Source organism: Passer domesticus, chromosome 2 (assembly GCF_036417665.1).
Source record: "Passer domesticus isolate bPasDom1 chromosome 2, bPasDom1.hap1, whole genome shotgun sequence".
NCBI classification, from domain to species: domain Eukaryota; kingdom Metazoa; phylum Chordata; class Aves; order Passeriformes; family Passeridae; genus Passer; species Passer domesticus.
Window position 1 is genome coordinate 7,855,112 of NC_087475.1, and position 16,899 is coordinate 7,872,010.

The 16,899-nt window shown below is 36.2% G+C and overlaps 1 protein-coding gene across 11 annotated transcripts in view; it reads left to right on the plus strand.

Annotated features, from left to right (window-relative positions):
• Positions 1 to 16,899, plus strand: part of CASK (calcium/calmodulin dependent serine protein kinase) — a 188,565-nt gene that overhangs the window by 148,724 nt on the left and 22,942 nt on the right. For 6 of the 11 annotated variants that reach the window (XM_064407296.1, XM_064407299.1, XM_064407295.1 and 3 more), the window contains 7 exons: positions 785 to 862; positions 2,161 to 2,241; positions 6,394 to 6,582; positions 7,081 to 7,159; positions 9,461 to 9,546; positions 10,598 to 10,666; positions 16,206 to 16,274. In XM_064407296.1, coding sequence (XP_064263366.1) covers positions 785 to 862; positions 2,161 to 2,241; positions 6,394 to 6,582; positions 7,081 to 7,159; positions 9,461 to 9,546; positions 10,598 to 10,666; positions 16,206 to 16,274 — 651 coding nt within the window. The remainder of the gene's footprint in view (positions 1 to 784; positions 863 to 2,160; positions 2,242 to 6,393; positions 6,583 to 7,080; positions 7,160 to 9,460; positions 9,547 to 10,597; positions 10,667 to 16,205; positions 16,275 to 16,899) is intronic. The other 5 variants (XM_064407302.1, XM_064407305.1, XM_064407301.1 and 2 more) reach the window with 1 other exon arrangement.

The following is a 16,899-nucleotide window of genomic DNA, read 5'->3' on the forward strand; positions in this document are numbered from 1 at the left end:
TCCTGTTTATTTTTAAGTATATATTTTTTCTTTTAAAACATGCACAGTCTGTTACGTTTGTATGAGGAAGAGTCTGTAATGACTTATCTCTAATTTACATCTTGGAAAAACATCTTTATTCTGTTGTGCTTTGAATAGTTGAATGGTTTTTAAAAGGTTTTTTAAAATAATAATTAATGTGGAAGGTTTGCAGCAGCATGTTTAAATACAATGACATTCTTCTGTCTAAAAGAAAATCCTAGTAAAATAAGGTTGCCCTTTTTTATGAGTACTCATTCTTGGAAAGTTTGTTTTTCTGTTCTCAGAGTATTTGGCTTTTGTACGTTCTATCTTCAAGAGCGTTTTCCCATATTCCAAGGTTTATTTAAATTACTGCTCAGAATGTTTGATTTATTGAGAAAAGTGGGCTATGCAGATTAATTTGATTTTATAGCAGAATGCTTGGTTTATAGCATTTATTTGAGATTAGGGTCACTTCTAGTAGAAGAATATAGTTTGTGTAAATCTATGGTAAAAGCATGGGAGGTTTGCAGAAGCCCTTAACCTCTTGAACTTTCCCATGTCATCCTATGAACTCTGAATCTATGGCACTGTTCAAATCAGGAAATGTTTAAAAATGAAAAGCCAAAACCCTAGGCTGCTAGATTTTGTATACAGAACATCTGGGGGTTTTGCAGTTTAACAATCATCCTAATCCTCATAACATAAGCAGGCTATTGTAAACACTCATTAATTTATATAAAGTAGCATATTATTTCAGTAGTTTGTTTTCTTGTTATTTCAGCTTTATGACAAAATAAACACAAAATCTTCACCACAAATCAGGAATCCTCCAAGTGATGCTGTACAGAGAGCCAAAGAGGTAATGGCTTTAAAATTTGGGGTTTTTTTACTTTGGAAAGTTGGTTGTATTTAAACTGTAATTTACTTTTCTTCATTAAGATGTGTATTCTGGCTCATTATCTGAATTATTTCTGGAATATTACCATTGCTTACCCAAGTTATATAACAAGTTGCATAAACTTGCAGAATTCCATTATCTGTATAAGGATTATGACTATTACTCAGTTTAATCATTTAACCTTTTCTTCAACAGTAGTGGTGTTAAAAGGAACACTCCTGTAATTGCAGAATCTTTCCTGTTCAAGTTATTTATCTGGACCAGAAATCTGATGTTTATGAAATTTAGTCACAAAAAGAAATATTTTGAAGTGTCAGCTTTTTTAATTGAAAAAAAAAAACCCAAGTTTATCATAGGTGGGTCTAAGAAGAGCAGACTTGGAAATGCAATCAAGGTGCCCTCTAAGACCAAAGATGGACACAGATGTTCTTAATTCTTGTACCTTGCAAATAGTATGTTGTCTGCTTATTTATGGCAAGTAGTAAAAAACCCAAACCCATATTGTATTATGTTTTATCAGTCAAAATTTGTGCCGTTGTTAGGGGTTACATCATAGGAAAACTGTTTCTTGTGCTTTTGAAGGAAGAAGACTTTAAAACTCTACATAATAACTAAAGTTACACTGATAGATGCCCTCAAGTCCTATTCTGCAAAATTTGCTGTCAGTTAATCCTGGGGGGTGCTTCCAGATGCAAAATACTCTGCTTTCATTGTCCACCTGGCTGCATGTGAAAATTAAGGTGTATTAATCAGGTTGCAGGCAAATGAGTTAAAGCCTTACTCCTCCTGCCCCAGTGATAAAGTGGCTCAGATTTTATAGAATCTGGAGCTTGAAGGTGGGGTAGCAGGTGCCCCACCTAGACTTGGTGTCTTTAACAATTGATTTTGTGAGTGCTTTTAATTCTGCCTTTAAATAATTTCTTTTAATAAATTGAGACCATGTAAGAAAGCACAAGAGATCTTATGTGTCATCTGTTTGCACTCCATTCCTGTCCCCATGTATTCAGCTGTTGGAGGAATGCTGTCAATTGAAAAAAACCAAAAATTCCTTCAAATTTCTGCTGTAATCTCTTTCAGAGAGAACATTGGAACAAGGTATTTTATTCTCTTGGGGCAGCACATTCTCTTAAACCCTTCCCTGTGTCACAAATGTTGATGTGTATAATCATTTGGGGATACTTTGAGCAAGGAGGGGTTTAGTTTCTTCAACAGCTTTAAAAGAAAATTACTATGGGACATTTCTCCTCCTTATTTTACAGGTATTGGAAGAAATTTCATGTTACCCAGAGAACAATGATGCAAAGGAGCTAAAGCGTATTTTAACACAACCTCATTTCATGGTAAGCAGATCCTATTCTTGTTAGGGTTTTTTTTTCTAATTTTTTTATATATTCTTTATGTTAGAAAACTTCAGTGAATTCTTAAAATCTGCAAGGGATGGAACTGCACACAATACACCTATTGATAAGTGTTTCTAACCTGCTGCTCTGGTAAAAGAATTAGTATTGGTCCTCATTACTGTGCTGAAAACTGTAACAGTTTGGAGTAGTGTAATTATGGAGCAGTTTCACTGTGGTTTTGGACGTCTGTGCTGCATATGGAAAGAAGAATGAATCCTTTTGGATGTCCATAAATAGAGCTGGGATGCCCCTTTTCCTTTTTCCAAAGGTCTTCTTAGGATAAAGATGTGTGAATTCATTGCAAAATAAGCGTTCATTTAATATTATTTTACAGCAAATCAGTAGTTTGTGCAGTCCGTTGAGTTTGTGTTACATATCAGCACTTACTGTGTCTGTTTCCCCAATCTGATTTGAGAGCAATAATTGTCCTAAATTTAGGGATGTTACTGCTTTTTAACTTGGTTCAAGTTGCTGACGTCTACTAATTTGAAGGATTTTTTTTTGCTTATGCTGTAGGTGAAGTTCATAAATTGAGAAATAAACATGTTTGCTTAAATCTGCTATACAGTATTATCAGCTTAAAATCAAGAATTTACTTTTCCCTACTCAGCTTCATTTGGAATCTGACAGGTTCATTTTATTTACTTTTTTGTGTGTGTAATTACCCCTCAGTATTGATAAAACGTGAAGCACTGTTGAGAAAGAGCATTTTTTAAGTATAAATTATTTTCAGAGTAGGCATCAACAAAAGTGATTCTGGTATGTAGAAATTTCATGTATCAAATCAAGTGACAGGAAACTTGAGTTGAAAATCTTCTTTTTTAGGTATCTCTGTTCCCTGATACACTTATAAATCTCAAACCATTTGTCAGAATTCTTTTGCTACAAATTTATGAAAAGTATTTTTTCATAAGGAAGAAGTTGCAATTCCATAGCAAGTACTTTTGATGAGGAGTAATTTCAGCAAGTGAATCTGTGATATCCCAGGCTAAATTGCCAGTTGCTGAAGTCCCATTATCCCTTTTCCCCATCTTTCATCCTCTCCCTTGTACTTCTGGCATTCATCTAGAACTGCACTTTAATGTTGCCCTCAGCTGAACTAGTAGAAAATTGCTCCCAAAAAAATCCCCAACTAACCATTTAGCAAAAAGAATTTAGGATAATAGGGATGCTGCCAGAGCCAGAATGAGCGGGGGAACAGAAACAGTTTGTGTTAGGGATTAATGTAAAGCAGCAATTAAACCAGCATAAGTTGGTGTGGATCCACACCTGCAGACACCACAGTCTCCAGATGCCAAAGGAACAGCTCCATCCTCTCCATCATTCCCACTCCTGCTCCCAGGTGCCCCTTTATGGGTTGCAGACTTTAATAAAATTATTCTTACATATGTTGCATTCTGCTAAACTTCCCTTTAGATCAAAAGCCTTTGTATTTTAAAGGAAACTATTAGGAAAAGGAATAATGGTGTAAACCAATATTGTTAACTCACACTCCATGTATTTGCCAGGTGTTGTGCAGAGCAATATTCTGGTTATTAATGCACATTAATTCAGTAATCAATTAGGTGTAGTAAGTAGGAATGTGTATTAACACCTATATGATAATAGATTATATTAGTATTTTTTAGATCTAATATGTATTACTAATGAGAAGAAAAAAGAGTATAACATGTCTTGTTTACTCAACCACAGTGTTAATGGGTTAAACTGTGTGCAGGCCTTCACAGAACCAAAGCCAGTAAAACATGTTTGTAACAGATCTTCGAGGTGTTCTGTTCTAATTTTCTTTTGCCCTCATGTGCCTTATGGCTGCAGAAATAAATTATCCATTTGTTCTGTACATGTTTAACATTTTAATTTAAAGAAATGTATGTAAATTTTGCATGAAGGTCTTTCAGTAGATAATTAATTTAAGAAGTCTTAAAGCATTGTCAAGTACCTTTTTTGTTATGTATGTTCACATTTCAAAAAACTTTTATTCCATTACACGACTTTCAGTAGTTTTTCAAATATGCCAGTTTCATGTGTAAAAGATTCTATTATATAAGTTTAGTATGTTGTAGCAATTCAGATATTTGCTAGTAGACTTCTGCTTAATGACATATTGAAGATTTATCCATCATCATATGCCTTCCTGTGCTGTTCTCTGCAGTGGTCCTGCAGTAGAGTAGAAAACAGTTGTGCTCATTAAACTAATTTTAGCAGGATTATCATGTTCTGCAAAGGGAAAACAGACAGGGAAAGACACATTATCTAAATTAGCAGAAATGTCTGAAAACAGGCATCTTTAAGTAAGGTCCAACAGGAATCTTTTTATTAAATATTTTCAATATTAAATTGAGGTTGGTCTACCTTAATGCATTTCTGAAGTAGTGTTCATTTTTGTGAACATATTCAGAAGTCATTTAGTATAATTACAGACCTTTAAAAATGCTGGAAGTGCCATATTTTAACCTCCTACAATGTGAATATTATGGCTAAAATAATATAAATCAGGGCAAATATTTGATGTGATTAAAATGTAAGGACCTGGATTACATAAGAAATGTAATATTAAAGTGTGGAGTGTGTAACAGATACAGCAGGGGCACAGGAGCACCTCCAAGGTCATTGTGTCCAACCATTAACCTACACTGGAGTACCCACACATAAATGGACACACAGATAAATCAAATTTTAAATATTGTGTGAGTGGTTTGACTTACTTACATGGTCCAGATCTCTAATATAAAATGTTGCTTCAGTAGAGCAGACTAATGCAAAGGAATTGTTGGGAGTTTGAGCTTAGTGGCTGACAAAATAAGATGAGAAATAGGAAATGCAGATACAGGTTAGTATTTAATTGAAAATAGTATATATGTAAGTGGGCTTGAAAGACTGGGAAAATGGAAGGGAATATGGGCAAAGCATTGTAAGTTTAGGGAATTTTGTTCCATCATTATAGTGCTGACTTCCCAACTACAGTTTCAAATTGATTAGAGAAATGAGCACATAAATGTTTTAAGAAATTACCTTTTATAACATGGTGTATTTTAGAAGGGACAATGAAGCAGTATTTTAGCAGTTTGCTGGTTTGCACTCTTAATTTTTTTTAAGCATTTTGAACTCAGGGTGGTGGTGCTGGGTCCAATTTCTAGGGGAAGGGGCCAGTATGGAAGCAATTATGATAGTAAACAACAAAAAAAACAGTATTTTCTTATTTCAGTCAGCATTGATCTACAGTCTGCTTTTATTAGAGTGAAATACCATGGGATCTGAGTAGCTTTCCATTTCACTAGAGTAATTATTATAGAATGGTTTGCACAGAAAGGTAGATTCCTGATTCTCTGTCTGTGCACACAAAGATGGATTCACTCTCACCCTGCAGGTGTTGAGAGGATGAGGGGAAGGGAGGCAGCATCATTCTCATTGAAGTACCTACAGTCAAAATCACATTAAGTCATGCAGGTTTTAGAGTCTCAGTGTGTGTAGACATTTTCAGTCTGAAAGTTTATCGTAGACTCCTTTAAGGGAAAAGTTCTTCAGTAGGAAATAGGGCACAAATATCTTGGATTTCCTTGAAAAGCTTCCAAAAAGACCTTACAAGGAATGAGCAAGGGACATGGGAGATGATGGAAATGTGACTGTGGTAATTTTGATAATAATTGTATTAATCATGATACCTCTCAATGTGTGCAGAGATTAATCAATAAAGCCATTTAGTCAAAAAAGAAAGGGGGAAATGTTGGAATGTTAGGAGACACAAGACAGATAATGGACTTTAGACCCGGTTAATATAAGAGATTTGATCGACAAAATGCCTTGGCAAAAGCAAACAGAACTTTAAAAATTAAATCTAGATAGCAAGAAGACTTAATCAGACAAGTTTACCAGAAAAAAAATCCTATTAAACTCGCAAGCAAGAGATGTTGCTATATGCAGAAGTTTGTGTATGTGATTTTGATAACCTAATCATTGTAGTAGACATTTCTAGTCTCCCTGGAGTAGTATATAAGTGTTTGTATCCCACAATAAAACCAGATGCTGATCACCGAGTCAGTCTCCCCGTCTCTCTCCATCACCAACATGACATTTTGTTGTGCTGTCCTGCAGGCCTTACTTCAAACTCACGATGTAGTGGCACATGAAGTTTACAGTGACGAAGCGCTGAGGGTCACCCCTCCTCCCACCTCTCCCTACCTGAACGGGGACTCCCCGGAGAGCGCCAACGGCGACATGGACATGGAGAACGTCACGCGCGTCCGCCTGGTGCAGTTCCAGAAGAACACAGATGAGCCCATGGTATGGGGGGAAGCTCACTCTTTCCCTCAGATTTGCTAAAGACCAGTCTTGTGATGATTTTAGTGTCATTTCCTCACTTTGAGGTGGGGTTGTGAATTAACTGGAATGGTTCAGCAGCCACTGTAGATGTTTATCCTCCTTGAAATGCTTTGTGTGCACTCACACTGCTGCTGTGCCACTAGGGCTGGGTTTGTTTAAAAGCAACCTTGTAGTAGTTATACCAAATTATTCCTTAAACCCAACTGGAGCCTTTGCACTTCAGTATAAAGTCACATTTTTAACAAACCAGATCCTTGTATACTCACATGTTGAAGTATTGCATCCTCACTTATATCTGGTCTTATTGCTCATCTTGAAGTGAGTGACAAAGATTTTATTTTAATCTTGAAATTTATACCCTGCCTTCAAACTTTCAGGAAACATGACTGTTCTTAACCACTCAAGAATCACAGTGCTTAATATTTTATTTTAAAAGTATAAACATTTCTTTTTTTCTAGGGAATCACTTTAAAAATGAATGAGCTGAATCACTGCATTGTGGCAAGAATTATGCACGGAGGAATGATTCATCGGCAAGGTAATCACATCTCATGAAGAGTTTTGTCTTCACAATTATTTTAGATCCTTTTGCACAAACTCTGCACATTCTCCTGATTTTGATTGCTGCTGTTCCATAGCAGTGTCTCTCTGTGCCTGCATGGACTCCTGCTGACTGCTTTAGTTACCTTCCAGTTGCAGATGTCTGCCAGTTTTGAGGTGAAGGCCCACTGTGTTTCATTTAGGTCTAAATTAGGATAATTACTGTCTTACTACTGAGTATAGCTCAGCAAGAGATGGAAACACCAGTAATTTTGGAGCTGTGCTTATTTAATCCTCTGTTTAAAAAAAAAATCCTTACACGAGTAGCAGTACTTTGCCTTGCCAAAATGAAAGAGCTTTGTCCACACAGTTCTTGAGGATCTTTATATTTTGGTGTTGAGAATCACAAAAATGGGATTTGAAATAAAAATATTACTTGGGCCTAGATTCTAAATCTTTATTTTCAGTTTTCAATACCGTAACAAATCCTGCAAACATGCTTTTTCTTTCTCATCCACAGTCTTCTTTTTGTCATTTTGTGTGTTCAGATCAGATGTCCAGAAGTAACTGGGTTTTGTCCTGCTTTAAACAGATTAACTTCCCTACTAGGTAGTTTGCTGCAAGTTTGAATTGCAGCCATGAAAGGGTTACTCCAGTTTTTTCAGACTGCCATCTTTTTCTTGTGATGAAAACAAAAATTTTCTTAATTTTTCAGACCAGAGTTCCCTCTAGTCTACTGTTCTATTTCAAAGGAAGCTAGGAACAGGTAATTGGGAAGACAAAACATATTCACTGTCTCACTGATATGGTAAAATCTGTCAGGAATCAGGAAAGGCAAAAGTTTTAATACAAGCAAAGATGGCAGTTCAGAGAGAATTCTGTATGTTTTTGGAGGACCTTCTGAATTGAAATTTATTTAGCTTCTGAAAGTGAGTTTTAAAAGGGGATTGCTCTAAGATTCACAGGAGCAAGGTTTTCTTCCAGCTGTGCTTAGGTAGTGGTGATGCTCTGTACAGTATTGCTTCACATGACTGTGTTCATAATGGGGCTAATAAAACTTCTAAAACCTGCTAAAACTGGATCAAATATCCAATTGTGCCCATTAAAACTCTTCTTTTTTTTTAATTATACAGTATCTTTTATTTCTAAAGATTTGGAAAATTTAATCGATTCTCTATGTGCTTCATCTAGCTAAGGTAGTGCTTCTGCACTAGGTATAGTTTGAAAATGAGCTTTACTTCTGTGTTTCTGTAGTATGGTCATCTTTTTTTAATGTTTCTAATTCTGTTAGTGCTCCAGATGCCTCTTAGCTTCACTACTTCATTCAGCATACCTGCATTTAGAATATTTTTACTGAATAGAACAACACAAGTGTAATTTGACAGTGATCTCAAGCACCATCTTTGAATCCTGTTGATAGGGTCTGTGCCTTGAATTGGTTTTGGGGAGTGCTAGGTCATTTTTCTCTGCTGTCTCTATTTGCTGTGCGGAAAACTGCCAGGCAATATCAGCAGTGTCTGGATAATAAATCTGCTGTGAGGGTTACAGGAACTGTATAATTTCAGGTCCAGCAATATTAAACACAAACTCTGCAATTCCCATTCACAAAATTGTAGCTGCTGTGAAGCTGTCTCCTGTCTCTAGGCCAGCTCTGTCTAGTCCTGGTGATTGAAATTGTTCTTATTCCAAAGGTGGCAGAGTTGAAATGGGAAGAAAGGCTTTTAAAGATTCCATCTACTCACACCTTCCAGAGAATTCAGTAAAAATGAAACACCAGTGTCAGTCAATAGAAGTTGTCTCTTGTTGACATGTCTGCCAAATGTCCATTCTTTATTCCCAGTTTTTATGTATACTTCTCCTTACAGTCATGAACATAACAACATTCACTTCTGTCAGAGTGACAGAAATGGGAAATGATGCAGAAAAGGGGATTTTATTTGATACGGGGATGTTACTGAATCTGATTCTCAGTCTAATATGTAATTCCATCCATGTTTTGAATAATATGAGAGAATCTTTATACTATTCCAAGCCATATGGTGTTTTTGATTCAATATTATTGTTTAGTAACAAAAACATGGTTTTCCTGTTTACTGAGAAGGTGCCTGGGCATCTCTTGCTGTGTGTTCACTGCACTTTGAAAGACAGATTTGTAGCTAATACAAAGACCTTTTCTGAATCTTGCAAAAAATTATTTTAATGTTGTTTTCTGTTTATACCTTTGTATGAATAATAGTGCTGTGTTATAATTATTCAATTTGTAGAAACTGAGGTGATTGTGTGTTTGTTAACCCTGCAGGTACGCTACATGTAGGAGATGAAATCAGAGAAATAAATGGAATCAGTGTGGCAAATCAAACTGTAGAACAACTACAAAAAATGCTTGTAAGTGCCTGGAATTTTCCTCATGTCCTCTATAAAAGTGCCTATCTTATTTCAACAAAACTTTTGTGTAACTGTGTTCTAACTTCCCCTTTCTCTTGTGTTCTTGATAGGCTACATGTCCATGCAACAAAAAGTTCTTTCAGTTTATAACAGTCGGGCTCACAGTTACTGAAGTTACAAATTTAAAAAAACATTACTTTGAGCTCAGTCTGTCTTTTTCCCAGAAAGCTCCACCTTTGACCTTGCAATTAGAGTCTGTTTGATATTTCCATAACACTTGTTAATTTTTATGCATGCAGCACTAACCTCGACATCTTGGATGGTATCACTAATCCTAGACAAGCTTCAAGGGAAATAGATTTTTTTGGGGGTCAGAGTAAGCCAGCCAAAAAGAGAGAAAGGGGAGAAACACTGAAATCTGTTGAAGTGATCTGCTCACATTTCTGTCGAGATCGAGTCCTGCAGTTGTCAGCCACGTGGTATTCACGAGTATTCAGATTGCTATTTAAGAAAATATGTTGTCACAATCTGCTGCTATTCTGGAGTTACTACTTGTTATAAATATTCTTATACAATAGTAAATGCAAACTGCAGACCCCATGTTCTGTTCTGATGAAAGACTGTTTTTGAAATTCCTACGTTCAGGACAGTAAAATGCAGTTTTCCAGAAACTGAATACAGTTCTGCTACTTAATATGTAATAGGAAGGGGAAGAAAATGTCACTTTGGTAGAAAAGACTTTAGATTACAAGAATGTGGCTACAAAAAAAAGGTTAACATGGAAGAAACCTACACATCTCTGAATCCCTCACAAAAAAAATAGAATTCTGGATTCTAGGCATTCAAAACCTGGTCAGATGAACTAACTGCATGTAATGCGTGTTCATCCATTAGGTATGGACAATATGAATGTTTGTTTATGGTGATATGACAACTTATCCATAGCATTTTAGCTTTTCATACTTGGACTGTGATGTTTTCCTTTCTAGCATTAACAATTTGGAGATTTTTTCTCTTCAGTGTTAGTCTCAAAGTGCTTCTTTTTTCACAGAGGGAAATGCGTGGAAGTATTACCTTCAAGATTGTGCCAAGTTATCGCACGCAATCTTCATCCTGTGAGGTAATGAACTTAATGAGCCATCCCCTTTCTTCCTCAGTCCTGTAACTAACTGCCTGCTGATGGCTGAATGTTCCTGCTTTCTGGGAAATTGTTTCTGCCTGTCCTGTTAGATCGCACACCAATTTTACAACAAAGATAACGGAACACGAGTAGGTCCCACTTACCTACTCAGCCCTGCCTTCATATTCATCTCATCAGCACCTTAACTAACTCTTTACAGCCTATCAAAGAAAAAAAAAATAGGAAAGGGGATCCTCAACTTATGCATTTAGGAAGCCCCTTTAAAATATGACCATTTAAACTCATACTTCAGTAAGTCTATTAAAGTTCCTAAGCTGAGGAGCGATCCTCCTCTTTTTTAGGCTTTAAACATTATATTGCTGCTTTGGGCTGTTAAGGGTTAATTGAAAAACCTGTTTCTGTATAACCCTGTTGAGGTAAATTTGTGATGGTCGTGTGTAACAGTTACATGTGGCTTATTATTATGTTTCCATGAAAAAATGGTCTTTGTCACTACAGAAGTAAAACAGATTTCGAGTTGTTGCTGAACTAGAAACTTGGTGCTACAGCTTTTGCACAGCAACATTTAATTCCCTTCTGCTCACAAAGTTCCATTCCAGATTGCAGCTGAAGGGAATTAAATTGTCTAAAATGGCTACTTGAGAGCCCCCGTTCAGTGGGAGCACACAGATGGCATTTGCAGCGTGTGGCTGCTGCCAATCTCTGAGCCACACGCTTTCCTGCGCAAGCAGCTCCCGAATTAGAACTCCCCAAGTGAAATCACAACCCCTGCTGAAGTCAAGCACCTTATCTTAATTAGAGCTGTGATTTCACCCTAATTGTTCTTATGGCTCAGCAGATGCTAGAATACACAGAAACTGCTATTGTGGTTGTCAGAACAATCTGTTTTGCAAGGAAAAAAATTACTGCTTTTTGGTTGCCTTCGGTTCTTCTAGTAGAGTTCAACAAAACCTAAAAGATGTAGAGTTTTAGAGGTAGAAGGTTTGACAGATTTTCACCTATGAGGCCAATTTTCTTGACATAAATATGAAACCAAAAGTTTTTAATGAAAGGCAAAGTCTGTTAAAAAAATTGCAGTGTGCTGACAAATTCATGTATTGACTTCTGTGCTGCAAAGAGGAATAATAATAAAAGATACCTCACTTCTCAATAATGAAATACAGAAACTGAGGAAACTGCAGACTTGCTGAGAAGATGATTATTTGGAAAGACTCAGCATACAGCTTTAAATTAATACTATTGGTTGTCATTTTAGTAATAGCAGATAATCACTTTTCTTTAGCTTTTTCTTTTAGGCTTTTCGTGACTATTTATTTATTTCAAAGAAGAATGGAAAATTGACTCTTACCTTCCTTTGGAAAAAAAAATGGCTAAACTAGAAATGTGTGATCAAAGAGAAAAAGAAATCATGTCTGATTATCCCACTTTGTAGCATTTAGCATTCATTAAGTCAGAGATGGATGAGTCCTTTCCACCTGCTCAGCCACACTAAGGTTTTGGCTTGATTTTCATCAGTGACAGGTGCACCCAAAAGCCCCAGTGTTCTTAAATCATTCTGTTAAAGCATCATTAGTCCTTTGGTACAGAGAGAATTTTTTTCACAGAATTTTTCAGGAAGATGATTCAGAAAATGAATCAAATCCTTAACCATTGAAAATGGCTAAAAACCAATGCTTACTGACAGTACTAACATAGAAATCTTGCTTCTCGTTCCCTCCAGCAGGATAAATAGAGAGATATTGGGGGCTCACTAATATAATCTTCCTAGTTAAGGTATTTTTTGGCAACGTTTCAGTCTATGTTTGGTTTCCCCCCTCCTTCCTTCATGGACTGGTGCTCATGTAGTGTAGTTTTATAAGAAGAGGAATTTAAAACAGAATTGAGGACTGGGGACTTTGAGGCTCCTACCAGGATCACATTATTGGATTGCAAAACATCTTGTTAATCTTGAATAAGAAAAAACACTACATATTAGTAGAATCAGAGATGATGTGCCTTTTATTTACAATGTTAGGCCTTCACAAAGGTGAGGGGGCATGGAATGTTTCTTTTTTAATAACTGGGATTCGAATTTCACTTGCCATATTTGTCTTGTTTTAGTCATTTAAAATAAATGTTATTTTCTAAATATTGAGCCATTTCTGCATATTTATAGGGAAGTCTTTTTCCTAAGCTATGTAATTCAGGGTTTTTTAGGCAGTTTGCAAAATCTCAGCTGAATAATTTCAGGGTTTTTTAGGCATTTGTGGCTTTTCCTGCACCCATGCCTTCCATTCAGTCACCAGACATTCTATTTCATGGAGCACACCTTGCTTGAAGATATAATAATTTTGAATTCATTTGTGTAAAAATTGGATCAGCTGATGTGGTGTGAGGTGACCTGTTTAGTCACTGGCATGGCAAATGACCTGAGTTAACACACATATTTAGATAACAAGGGGCCAGGGTGTTGTTTTCTTCATCAGATAGCAGGAAAATTGCAGATTTGCATAAACATGAACTTAAGCAACTATTGCAACACATCCTTTATGGCTGATGGCTATGTACACTATTTATGTGTTTCATTTTTATCCCAATGAGTAAGCATTTTGCTCTGGCTGCATTTGCATTCTTACTTTGAACTGACAGAACACCCAAAGTAACTTTTTATAATGTCAGATATGTGAGAATGATAAGAGAAGTACTTTTTTTTTCTCTTTTTTTCTTTAAACAAAAAAAATACTTGATAAACATTCTTTATGTTTCAGATTGCCTTTGTGAAACTCTTAAATTGTTTCATTAAGAAGAAAAGCCTTTATATGTGGGAGGTTTTAAAAGCCTGGTGGTAATCACCATGGATTTTTTCCTTTATCTTTCATGGTTTCCATTATTGCTCAAGCATCAGGATTTTTTATTATCTTAAACCTTTTTTTAAAATTTGTATTAAAGATACTGACAGATGTGTTCTTTGAGCAAGACAGAAATGTTAAAGTATTTCCAGAATTTTGGAAAGTCTGTCTGTTTTTATTGGAGGTTTTGGTTTTGTTGGTTTTTTTTGTCTGAGTTTCTTTTCTTATACCTGGCAACAATGTCATTGATCCACCTATTTTTGTCAGTACCTAATTTGATCAAGTCATATTTATTAGACATAATTTAGTTCTTCTATATTGGTTTGCATCTCAAATACATTAGTTTTTCATTCATAAACCACACCTAAAAATAGGGAATTAACAGGAAGCTGGGTTTGCTATCATTTGGAAATAATTGTGGCTGTTTCCTCTAAGGCTCTGGCTCTGTGGCTCTTCAGCTGAATAGTGATGACCCCAAAGGTTTCTGTGCTTTTTGTCTTGGGGCTGGAGAAGGCTGGGAAGTCCAGACAGTCAAGTTTACTAAAGTATAATTATAATAACCTTTCTACATTACTCAGAATCATTGGATCCTCCAAGTGTTTTTCTGCCCCTGTTCTCAGGAAAAGTAAGGCTTCTGCTGATTTACTGGAGAAACAAACTCACAACCAAAACTGAATCTTTCCAGGCCAGTCCTAAGCAGTCTTGTTATTCTGCAAGGATCTCTGTGCTCATTGATTTGTCTCATGAGATTGTCCATTATACAGTTTTTCTCCTAACTTTTGAGCCTGCTATTTTTTGAAAGAAAGATCTGTCCCTAGAAAGTTAAGAATCTAAATGCCTTTGAAATTCTGACAGAACAGCCTAATTATGTAAAAGTCATACATAAAAAAATGTCTCTTGACTAACTCGTTAGATTATTTCTGACAGTACTGAAATCACCAATAGCACTGAAAATGTATATTTTCCTCAGTATGTTATGATGAACATTTGCTTTGAATAATATGCTGTCTTGTGTTGGGAATTGTTGGAGGAATACAAATCAAAACATTCTCAGTCCAAGAAAATTTCCTTCAAAGGCAGAATCCTTCAAGACAGTCCAGAAATAGTGGCATTCTCTAAACTTGTTTTTCTCCAAATGATTTGGGTGCTTGCATCAGTTTCCAGAGTTTTCCCTTGCTAAACCAACAGTGACAACAGATCATAACAAACCATATTAAAAAAAAAAAAAAAGGTTAAAATTTATTTATTTTTCACCTCTTGAAAGTGAGAAAATAACAGTGACAGAATTGTAGAGCAAGCAGAAAATCTCTTTGTAAAAGCAAGGAAGTTACTGCCTTTTTGAAAAAAGTTCTTACGGTTACAATTTGATAAAGGTAATGCTGATAATCCATACACAAAAGAAAAAAAATTAATATTGATGCCTTTAGGCTTTGCATTTTTTTGTATTTTTAAATATTTTTTCACTAATGAATGGTTTATTTGCTCTCATTTGAATATTTTAAACTTGTGCTGGAGTGATTTTGTATTTAGAATTGGGGCTGATTTCCCCCACTCCATTACACATTGCAGGTATTTGTGGAAGGCAAGTTTTGTTCTTATATACATGGCATTAATCCCTGATTAGTGTTGCATGAATAGTTTAACTCCAGGTTTTTAATTATTCACAAAATAATGGTATTGATAAAATATGACAGGGTTAAGTTTGTTTTCTTAGAGAACTGTTTTAGCCCTTTTTCTCTGCTGTCCTTGATGTTACACAAAATGACCAGACCTTCCTAAGCTGACCTTTGACATGGAGTATTATATTCCAGAATTCCTGTGAGGGTAAAAGGGAGTTGTTTTTTGTTTTTTGGTTGTTTTTTTTTTTTTTTTACAATATATGAGTGGATTATTTTATTTTCAGAAGAGATGGCTCAATTATCTGACCTCATGGAATTAAGCACTATGCAGTCAAAATGGCATGTGAAAAAGATGGCTCTGAAAAACCCAAGCAGAAATTCCTGCTGTCCTTCCTATGGAATTTCCCAGAGTGCTCCCTGTGTCTGCTGTCTCTGCTCTGAAGTGTGGGCCCACACTGGTAGTCTGAATCAGGGGAATTGGCTTTTTTAAAGTGCTGTATTTTGGAAAGGTTTGGTACTTTCAAGCCCATCAGAATGTTGGAGGAAAACCCTCCTTGTGCTGTGAAATGGATGAGAAGGGAGGAGAGAGAATCCAGCTTTCTCCCCAGTCCCAGTGCCTGTGAGACACTCTAGGGAGATGCATCTTGCTGAGTAGAGACTGACAACCACCACAAAGCTGAAAAAATATTCAGAAACATCTTTAAAACAGAATATGGGCCTCATTCTATTCCAAGTACTGTTCAGGGCAAAACTTGCAGGTATTTAACCAAGAGTGGTGTGTGACTGAGGGCTGGTAGCGTTGTCAGCCACCTGAGATCTCTGAAGTCCCAGTTATTAGAAAGCTGAAGGCAACATAAAAATAGTTATTACCTCAGATAAATCAAAATGCCAAACCTGAATCCTAAGCTATGGAAAAGCTTTTCAGCTTTACAGAGTTTGTAGTGTGGAAGCTTTCACAAATGAAGCAGCTAAGCAAATGGTTATAAGGCTGTGGATGTAACTGTTCTTTGAAATATTTCTGTGTTCCTGTGATAGTGTTGTGTTGTTAATGAACCTTGTGTCTTATTTCAGAGAGATTCCCCCTCTACATCCAGACAGTCCCCCGCTAATGGTCATAGCAGCACTAACAATTCTGTTTCGGTAAGATTTCCAGTTCCACACAGAGAAAGTGTGAAAGTTTTGTTGGTGCTCATCTGCCATTACTGTTCTACTTATCGTGTGGTCAGTGGAAAATTTTGTCCTGCTGAGAGAACCCAGGTTATTGCATATGTAACTCCCCCATTTTCTTTTTTCTTTTTTTTTTAAAGGGTTTTTTCCAACATGTTCTTCTCATTAAAAGCCATGCAGTGAATTAAATGTTAATTACTGTACTGTGACACTTCAGTCATCCTTAAATCATTGTCAGCACTTTCCTCAAAACTGAGCAGAGGTTTAAAGAGGAAGCTTTTATTTCCATCTTGAACTTTGGAAGCAGAGTTTGAAGGAAGAGAGTAACTGTGCAGTTGGTATCCCAAGACATTTTAGATCCTTTTTTTTTTTTAAGTTTTGTGTTTGAGAGCCCTCTGGAGCGTGTACTGGTTTCCGCTATCTGAGTTAAGGAATTGGTGTGCTCTCTGCTGTCGTGGTACGTGCACATACTGTGTGAAACATGAGCCTTGCCTGGGTATGGAAAGCAAAAGGAAGTGGCTTTAAACTGCACTACAAACCAAGCTATTCCCATCACATCTTTAACACAAAGTACTTCTGTTTTGTATGTATTCAGGTA